The sequence below is a fragment of the Lampetra fluviatilis genome, chromosome 62, assembly GCF_964198595.1.
Source record: "Lampetra fluviatilis chromosome 62, kcLamFluv1.1, whole genome shotgun sequence".
NCBI classification, from domain to species: domain Eukaryota; kingdom Metazoa; phylum Chordata; class Hyperoartia; order Petromyzontiformes; family Petromyzontidae; genus Lampetra; species Lampetra fluviatilis.
In genome coordinates, this window is record NC_136336.1 from 7,358,368 (window position 1) to 7,368,636 (window position 10,269).

The 10,269-nt window shown below is 53.3% G+C and overlaps 1 protein-coding gene across 1 annotated transcript; it reads left to right on the top strand.

Moving 5' to 3' along the window:
- The first annotated feature begins 1,278 nt into the window (after positions 1 to 1,278).
- Positions 1,279 to 9,636, top strand: LOC144951497 (NADH dehydrogenase [ubiquinone] 1 alpha subcomplex subunit 4-like 2). The gene is made up of 4 exons (XM_078881815.1): positions 1,279 to 1,780; positions 2,747 to 2,835; positions 3,996 to 4,056; positions 6,914 to 9,636. Exons 1-4 carry the CDS (start codon positions 1,730 to 1,732, stop codon positions 6,968 to 6,970), a joined length of 258 nt encoding a protein of 85 aa, XP_078737941.1. The 5' UTR covers positions 1,279 to 1,729; the 3' UTR covers positions 6,971 to 9,636.
- Positions 9,637 to 10,269: the final 633 nt, after the last annotated feature.

Sequence of the window (10,269 nt, forward strand, 5' to 3'; positions counted from 1 at the left end):
CTCTCTGTCTTTCTCAACTCGTCACACTATCGCTTCACCAACTTAAACACGCGCGTGTGTGGTGGGTGTCGTTGTGAGTGTGATTGTTGTGTGCCGAGTGTCGAGTGTTTGGCGATTGTGTCTGGTGAGTGGTGAGTGTTTTATCAGTGGTGAGTATATGGTGATTGACTGACTCACTAATTGATCGGCTCACTGAGTCACTGACTGATCAATTCACTCATTGATCCACTCATTGATTGAGTGATTCACTAATAAATCGGCTCATTGAGTCACTGACCAACCAATTCACTCATTGATCCACTCATTGATTGAGTGATTCACTAATAAATCGGCTCATTGAGTCACTGACCGACCAATTCACTCATTGACCCACTCACTGATTGACTGACTCACTAATTGATCGGCTCATTGAGCCACTGACCGATCAATTCACTCACTGAGTCACTCACTGAGTCACTCACTCACTCACTCACTCACTCACTGAGTCACTCACTGAGTCACTCACTCACTGACTCACTCACTCACTGCCTCACTCACTGCCTCACTCACTCACTCACTGAGTCACTCACTGAGTCACTCACTAACTCACTCACTCACTGAGTCACTCACTCACTCACTGACTCACTCACTGACTCACTCACTGAGTCACTCACTCACTGACTCACTCACTGACTCACTCACTGAGTCACTCACTCACTGAGTCACTCACTGACTCACTCACTGAGTCACTCACTCACTGACTTACTGAGTCACTCACTCACTGACTCACTCACTGAGTCACTCACTCACTGACTCACTGAGTCACTCACTCACTGACTCTGACTGACTCACTCACTCAGTCACTCACTCACTCACTCACTAACTGACTGGCTCACTGACTGACTGACTCACTCACTCACTGACTCATTCACTGACTCACTCATTCACTTTCACACTGACTCCCTCTCTGACTCAAGGACCCACGGCCTAACCAACAGACCGACTGACTGCCCGACCACGCCGACCCTTTCACCCGATCTCTCCTCGACCTCCATCCCCTGCGCATCTCCACACCTTCTCCACACTCCTCATGCCCACCACCACCACCACCACTCTCCCATCACTCTCACCCCTGCATCTCTCTCTCACCCCTCCTCTCACCTTTGCGCTCCATCTCCTCTTCCACCCGAACTCTCCCGTTTCCATCTCTACCACCCCCACATCCTCCCTCCCCCACGACCTCCCACCACTCCGTTTTCCTCTCCCCCCTATCTCTCTCCCCCCCCTTCTCTCTCCTCTCTCTCTCCTCTTTCTCTCCCCGGAGTTCACGCCGCCCGACTCACTCAGGCACCCAGCGTTCATCACAGCGCCACTTCTCCGAGTCAGTCAGCGTCGACTAAACTTGCCTGGCTTTAGACCACTCAGTCAGTCAGTCAGTCGCTCGCTAGCTCAGTGGGGCTAGTCGATAGATCAGCAACTCAGGCAGTGAGTCGACCGGCGAATGAGTAGTTCGATCAGTCTGTTAGCCAGGAGATCAGTCAGTCGGCAGGTTGAGTTGACGAGTCAGTCAGGAAGCCAGTCAGTCAGTTGACCGGTCAATCAATAGATCAGTCAGTTGCTCAGTGAACAGTTTAGTCAGTAGATTAGCCAATAGCTGAGCCATCAGAGTAGCCGGCAGAGTAGCCAGTATATTAGCCAATAGCTTAGTCAGTAGATTAGTCAGTAGATTAGTCAGTACGTGCAGTCTATAATGATGCCACCATTTGGGAATCTTTTCTCTAAGGCGCGGAAACATCGCAGCGTGAGTTGACGACAAACAGACAGACACTCGTGGTGGCACACGTGACGGTGATATTTGTGATTGTATTTGTGATGATTATGATATTTGTGATGATGATAGCTGTGATGATGACAGTTGTGATGATAACAGTTGCATTAATAAAGCTGCTGCTGCTGTTGTTGTTGCTGTGTATGATGATAATTATGAAGATGATGTGAAGCAGCTGACGATCACAGTTGTGATGATGATGATGATGGTGGCAGTTGTGATGGTGATGGTGATGATGTGTAAAGAGAATGTGATGATGATGATGATGCAAAGTATGCGTCACCTGGCGATGATATTTAGTAAAGCTCGTCACGGCGACAATGATGATGTTGACGCTGATGATGGTAGCTTTTTGATGTTGTTAATAACGAAGATGACGTGGTGATCATGATCATCATGATGATTATAATATAGTGATGTTGATGATGACCATGATGATGACGACGATGTTGATATAACGATAATGATTATTTTGATGATGTGATGACAACAATTATATGAAGACATTATTAATGATTTTGATTTAAAGCTTCCGTGACTGCAGGGATTCATATTCTTATTTCTTTCGGTAAAGTCACGTAGAAGGGATTTAAAAAAAAATAAAACAAGATTTTTATTTTCATTGTTTTAAAGAAATATTTTTATTATTTTATTATTTTATTATTTCCCTTCTACGGGACTTTACCGAAAGAACCAAGAATATTATTAATGATGTTGATATTATTGATGATAATGATTATGTTGATATTATTGATGATTATATATGAATGCTGATATGATTGATGATCAAATATATGATGCTATTGATGATAATAATTAAGTTAATATTATTGTTGCTCATATTGATGAAATCACTGACGATAATAGTCATAATATTGATGATGATTATTGATATTATTGATGATGATGATGATGATGATATGGATGATGCTATTTCAGCTTTACCCGATGCTATTTTTCATTGGGCTGGGTCTGTCGACAGCAGCCCTCTACACACTCCGTCTCGCCCTTCGCAACCCCGACATCAGGCGAGTGCATTAATAGGAGCTCGCTAACAACAACAACACCGCAATGCTGTGTGTGTGTGGTGAGTGTCTGGTGAGTGGCGAGCGTGTTTGGAGTGAGTGCTGAGTGTGTCTGGCGCCACAGTGGCTAGGAGATGTTAACTACCTCGCCTGGTGTGCAAGGAGGTCGTGGGTTCGATCCCGACCCTGACGCCTGCTGCTGCTGTGTATTTGGAGTTTGCGTGTCTCTCTCATCATCATCATCATCACGGTGGCTAGGAGATGTTAACTACCTCGCCTGGTATATAGGAGGTCGTGGGTTCGATCATGACCCTGACGCCTGCTGCTGTATATTTGGAGATTGCGTGTCTCTCTCTCTCTCATCATCATCATCATGGTGGCTAGGAGATGTTAACTACCTCGCCTGGTACACAGGAGGTCGTGGGTTCGATCCCGTCTGGATTTCTCTCCGGCTCCTCCGGTTTTCCCCTTCCTATTTAGAATCAACATCACGCGTTTAGTGAGCGGTGAGTGCATCTGGTGAGTGGGGTGAGTGTCCAGTGAGCTCTGTGTATGGGGTGAGTGTGTATGCTGTGTGTGTTTAATTGGCTACGTACGGTGCGAAAGACGTTCAACACACATAGGTGATGTGAGTGGTGATTGGTCCGGGTGAGTGTATCTGGTGAGTGTATCTGGTGAGTGTATCTGGTGAGTGTATCTGGTGAGTGTATCTGGTGAGTGTATCTGGTGAGTGTATCTGGTGAGTGTATCTGGTACTGAACGTGCCTCCCTGTGTATCACACCTGCCGGAGCACTGGTGTAGCGGTAGGCGCTACGCCGCGCTACGAACCCGGCGACACGATTTCGATTCCCGCTCACGGTCAACACCGGTGACGATTATCTGGACCGGTCCTAGGCCTCTCTCCTAGGTCGACTCGGCCTCAAATGAGTACCTGGTGCGGTGTGTAGTAAACATCGCCGCTGGGGAGACAAAGGCGGTCGGGCGTGGTGCTGACCACCCACCCCCTCGTGTGCCACAGTGCCGGTAGCCTTCATAGGCGCTGCCGCTCGCTAACAGCACTTGCCCCAACAGTTTGTTACAGGCCACACGGGGGACCTTTGTCTTTGTCTCTATCGCCCACGTGCCCCATGAGGCTAATCGTCGACCTCTCTGTGTCTCCCAGTTGGAACAAGAAAGGAAACCCCGAGCCGTGGAACAACCTCGAGCCAACTCACCAGTACAAGGTACCGCTACTCTCCCGCCACACGAACGTGGAATGTCCGCAGTTGGTTCAGCGACGCACGCATTATGCATGTGCGCGTGTGCGTGTGCGTGTTGTCAAAGTTAAGGCTACACTGGGGATCTTTGTCTTTGTCAAAGATAAGACGAAGCTATTTGTCTTATCTTTGTTGATATATGTACTTGTGTGTGTATGAATGTATTTGTGTGTCTGTGTGTGTGTGTCTGTGTGTGTGTGTCTGTGTGTGTGTGTCTGTGTGTGTGTGTCTGTGTGTGTGTGTCTGCGTGTGTCTGTGTCTGGGGTGCGGTGGTGTAGCGATTAGCGCTACGAACCCGGCGACCCGAGTTCGATTCCCGCTCACTGAAACAGGTCCTGGGCCTCCCCTAGGTCGACTCGGCCTCAAATGCGGTGTGTGGTAAATGTCGCCACTGGGGAGACAAAGGCGGCCGTGCGTGGTGCTGTCCACCCGTGTTGACCTTCTCCGGCCCTACTCGCTAGCAGCACTTGCCCCAACAGTCTACTGAGGCTATACGGCGGCTGGGGGAGTCTTTGTCTTTGTGTGGCACTCAGTAGGAGGGCGAGCGGTGGCGCAGTGGTTAGCGCGAGTCTCGCGTGCGACGAGCAACGCTGGCGGTCGCGGAGTCTCTCCTAGGTCTACTCAGCCTTAAAACGAGTGCCTGCCGCCGTGTATAGACACCAGCGCTGGGAAGACAAAGGCGGCCTTCGTAGGTGCTGCCATTTGCCTTCAGCACTTGCCCCTCTCCCCCCAACTAAACACGCTGAGGCTATATGGGGGACGTTTATCTTTGTTTAACTCTTTCGAGGTATCACGATTACCGATGTAATCACGTGCGTGTTTGTGGATGTTTGTGTTCGCGTTTGCGTGTGTGCGTGTGTGTGTGTGCGTGCGTGTGTGTGCGTGTGTGCGTTTGCGTGCGTGCGTGTGTGTGTGTGCGTGCGTGTGCGTGTGTGCGTGTGTGTGTGTGTGCGTGTGTGTGCGTGTGTGTGCGTGCGTGTGTGTGCGTGCGTGTGTGTGAGTGCGTGTGTGTGTGTGCGTGTGTGCGTGCGTGTGTGTGTGTGCGTGTGTGCGTGTGTGTGCGTGCGTGTGCGTGCGTGTGTGTGTGTGCGTGTGCGTGTGTGCGTGTGTGTGCGTGCGTGTGTGTGCGTGTGTGTGTGTGCGTGCGTGCGTGCGTGTGTGTGCGTGCGTGCGTGTGCGTGCGTGTGTGTGCGTGCGTGTGTGTGTATATCTACGTGCATCGTCGATGCGTGTATTTGTATAACAGGCGAATCTCTCTCACACACACCCACAGCCTCGCACAATGACAAAGACCCCCCGTGTAGCCTTCACAGACTGTTGGGGCAAGTGCTGTTAGCGAGTAGCACCTATGAAGGCCGGCACAGTGCACGAGGGGGGTGGGTGGCCAGCACCACGCCCGGCCGCCTTTGTCTCCCCAGTGGCGATGTTTACACACCGCACCAGATACTCATTTGAGGCTGAGTCGACCTAGGGGAGGCCCAGCACCGGTTCAGATAATCTTCACTGGTTTTGGCCGTGAGCGGGAATCGAAGACATACAGACACCCACACAGATACACACATACACACACACTCACAGATACACACACAGACACGCACATACAGAAACACACACACAGACACACACACAGATACGCACACACACACAGACACACACACAGACACACACACACACAGACACGCACACAGACACGCACACAGACACACACACACAGACAGACACACACACACAGACACACACACACAGACACGCACACAGACAAACATCCTTGCGCTCACTGCTCAGTGTCACGGGAAGTGATTATCCTCTCGGAGTACGCGATGATTTTCTCTATCTCCTGCCCGCATCATCAACATCAACAATAGCAGCATCATTAACATCATCATCGACATCATTATCACCCATCAACAGCAGTACCATTACCATCGCCATCATCACCATCATCAAAGCAGTAACTGGTATTCACCAAACATCCCAATGCTGAACGATTCCAGTACCAGCAAATCGCTCCATTGAGTTGATAGACAAATAGGGGAGACAAAGGCGGCCGGGCGTAGTGCTGACCGCCCACCCCCTCGTGTGCCACAGTGCCGGTAGCCTTCATAGGCAGCGCTGCTACCCCGCCAACAGCACTTGCCCCCGACGGTCCGCTGAGGCTACACGGGGGATCTTTGTCTTTGGACTGCGAGTGAGATCGCGAGGGCGGCCAGTGACGTCACGAGCGCGGGGGAGACAAAGACGGACGGGAACTCGCTAACTGCACTTGCCCCCAACAGTCTGTTGAGGCTACGCGGGGGAGCTTTGTCTTGGAGGGGGCTGGGGGTGTTTTGTGGGGGGGGGTCTCTCTCTCAACTCTCTCTCCCCATCTCTCTCTCTCTTTTTATTTTTTATGATCAGCGGAAACAAGAAGATGCTCGGTGCAGTCGGCACTTTGCTTCGTTCATCAGTTCGTTGTTGTTTGTTTGTTTTCAATGATTTGCTTCATGTGCTCCCCCCCCCCCGCCCTTTTTAAATGAAAGATTTTACAAAAAATGTCACGCTCTGCTCTCCTTACCCCATTCCCTCTCTCTCTACCCCCTCTCTCTCTCTACCCCCCCCCTCTCTCTACCCCCTCTATCTCTACCCCCCTCCTCTCTCTACCCCCTCTCTCTCTACCCCCCCCCTCTCTCTACCCCCTCTCTCTCTCTACCCCCCCCCCCTCTCTCTACCCCCTCTATCTCTACCCCCCCTCCTCTCTCTACCCCCTCTCTCTCTAACCTCTCTCTACCCCCCTCTATCTCTACCCCTCCCCCTGTCTCTCTCTACCCCTCCTCCCCCCACACAGTTCCTCGCAGTCTCCATGGACTACGACAAGCTGAAGAAGGACAGACCCGACTTCTAAACACCTCCACTCGACTGGCCGCGGGGACACGGGGGGGGGGAGGGGGGGCGTCAGGGGGGGTGGAGGTGGAGGGGAGGTGGAGCTGGCGAGTCGTATGTGCCTGTGTGTGCACCTGTGTGCCTGTCTGTACCTGTGTGTGTGTGTACCTGTGTGTGTGTACCTGTGTGTGTGTACCTGTGTGTGTGTACCTGTGTGTGTGTGTGTACCTGTGTGTGTGTACCTGTGTGTGTGTGTACCTGTATGTCTGTGTGTGTGTGTGTACGTGTCAATAAAGATCTGGACACATTCCCATCAGTGAGCTCCTCCGGCAGGCGAGGCTGCGTTGGCTGGGTCACGTAGCCCGCATGCCCAGCCACCGCTTGCCCAAGCAGCTTCTGTTTGGCTGGGTAGAGGGGGCTAAACGGGCGCGGCACGGGCTAAAGAAGAGATGGAGTGGTGTGGTACAGGAGGACGTGGAGCTGAGTGGACTTGCCGATGACTGGGACCAGCGGTGTCAAGATCGGCCTCAGTGGAGGAGGCTCGTGAAGGACGCTACTGGGCAGTTGGAGGCAGTTGCCCTCCAACAACAACGGAGGGCGGAGGAGCGACGCTCACAACAACGAGCGGAGCGCCGGGTGGCTAAAGCACAGCCAGTTGGCACATTAGGGGGTACAGGTGGTGTATCAGCCAGTCGTCTCAGTCAGTCGACCCGTGGCACCTGGGTCTCCTGCCAGCGGGCGTTCGACACTTCAGGTGGCCTCAACGTGCACCTAGCCTGGCACAAGCGTCGCGGTGACGTCACCGCCACTTAGTGGCGAATGGCGGTTGTTGTTGTTGTTTGTTGACAGGCGTGTTGTGTGGCCAGTCACCCCTCGTCCGCCGTGCCAGCCTTCATAGGTGCTGCTCGCTAACAGCACTTGCCCCAACAGTCTGTGCAGGCTGTACGGGGGATCTTTGTCTTTGTGTGTTGGTGGAGCGGTGGCGTAGTGGTCAGCACCACGCTGCTCTATGAACCTTGCGACCCGAGTTCGATTCCCGCTCACGGACAACACCCAGTGACGATTATCTGAACCGGTCCTGGGCCTCCCCTAGGTCGATTCAACCTTAAAATGAGTAACTGCTGCGAAGTCTGATACATCAGCACTGGGGAGACAAAGGCGGCCGGGCGTGGTGCTGGCCACTCACCCCCCCCCTCGTGTGCCGTGCCGGCCTTCATCGGATCTGCTCGCTAACAGCACTTGCCCCTACAATTGACTAAGTCTATACGGGGCCTCTTTGCCTTTGCCTGCACCAACATGCATCCACCATCGCTATCACCGTCGTGGAGCGGTGGCGCAGTGGTTAGCGCGCTGCGCTACGAACCCGGCCGTGACGATTACGTGAACCGGTCCTGGTCCTCCCCTAGGTCGACTCAGTCTTAAGTGAGTACCTGGAGCGAGTGTGTCAAACATCAGCACTGGGGTAAGAAAGGAGAGCTCACAGCGCTTGCCGCAGCAGCTTTTGCAGCCTATACGGGGCATCTTTGTCTTTGTACACGTGCAGCCCTCTTTGGATGAAGGACTCGCCACTCTGCGGGTCGCGGGGGGAGGGAGGGGGGGGGTGGTTTGACCATACTTCACCACGCTGGTGCAGTGCAACAGAGGAGGCGTGGAAGGGCGATACGGCACGACGATGGGTGATGCAGCCCGCGTCACCCGCGACGCAGCCCGTGTCCCCTGACCAGGCCGCCCCCCCCCCCACCAGCCTGCTGAGCTTGCCTGATGTCACGAGGCCGTGCGCGAGTGGCCACGTGGTGCGTGGGGCAGACGGTCGCTCGCGAGACGAACCCGCGGCCAACCACCGCGGCTGGGTTCGATCATCACGAGATCAACATCGGTGCAGGGTGATTACCGAATCGGTGGTGGGCCCTCCCCTAGGTCAACTCGGACTTAAATCACCCCCTGTTGTTGTTGTTGTTGCCTTAGAAGATCAGCCGTGGCCGTGGCGGCAGAGACGGGCCCGGAGTGGTTCCATCAACGCCACTTCCGCGTCCGCCGTGCCTGCCTTAATAGGTGCTCGCTAACTCAGAGCGCTCTGCCCACGAAAGGCCTCTTTGTTTAGCGCCACGCCGCGCCACGGACCCGGCCGCCCGAGTTCGATTCCCGCTCGCGGCCAACATCGACGCCGGTGACGATTATCTAGAACCGGTCCTGGGCCTCCCCTAGGTCGACTCAGCCTCAAATGAGTACCTGGTGCGCGGCGTGTAAACCACGTGTCCACGGGGGAGACAAAGGCGGCCGAGGCGTGGTGCTGGCCACCCACCCGGCCTTCGTAGCTGCTCGCTAGCAGCACTTGCCCCAACAGTCTGTTGCAGGCTACACGGGGGATCTTTGTCTTTGTATTTTTTTTCAACACTGCGGTGTCCTGGGTTCGAGTTGCTAGGGCGGCTTTGCTGATCCTCAGAACCAGCGGGGCCAGCCAATGGCTGTGTGAGCCTGGTCTGACTCCCCACTAGGTCGACACAGCCCGAAATGAGAACCGCTCGTCCCTTGGCGCGTTGGTGGTGTGGATCGTGAAGGTCAGAGCCGGGAGTGAGTGAGAGTGAGGGAGGCGATCGGGCCTACGTATTCCTGTTCCCCGTGTACTGTATTAATCTCGGCTTTAATAGGTGCTCGCTGACCACTAAATATATCTGCACTCAGTAGGCACCTGTGTCTCTTGGTTTGTGATGGTGGCGATGTGGGGTGATGTGGGGTGATGGTGGTGGTGGACGTTGTGGTGAAGGTGGAGCGGTTAGCGCGCATACGTGGAACACACGTGCACACACGTGGAATAGGTGTGAACACACACACGTGTGTCACGTGTACACACACACACGCGTGGAACACGTGTACACATACACGTGTGTAACACGTACACACACACACACGCGTGGAACACGTACACACACACGCGTGGAACACGTGTACATACACATGTGTGAACACGTGTACACACGCATGTAGATCACGTGCACACACACATGTGGAACACCAGTACACACATACACGTGTGTAACACCAGTACACACACATGTGGAACACCAGTACACACACACACACACATGTGGAACACCAGTACACACACACACATGTGGAACACCAGTACACACACACACATGTGGAACACCAGTACACACACATACACGTGTGTAACACCAGTACACACACACATGTGGAACACCAGTACACACACACACATGTGGAACACCAGTACACACACACACGTGTGTAACACCAGTACACACACATACACGTGTGTAACACCAGTACACACACACATGTGGAACACCAGTACACACA

Excerpts from the sequence above, each read along its gene's own strand:
- LOC144951497 (XM_078881815.1), top strand. The coding sequence starts at position 1,730 with ATGATGCCACCATTTGGGAATCTTTTCTCTAAGGCGCGGAAACATCGC. Across the intron at positions 1,781-2,746 it reads AGGCGCGGAAACATCGCAGC|CTTTACCCGATGCTATTTTT; the intron begins GTGAGTTGACGA and ends ATGCTATTTCAG. Across the intron at positions 4,057-6,913 it reads AGCCAACTCACCAGTACAAG|TTCCTCGCAGTCTCCATGGA; the intron begins GTACCGCTACTC and ends CCCCCCACACAG.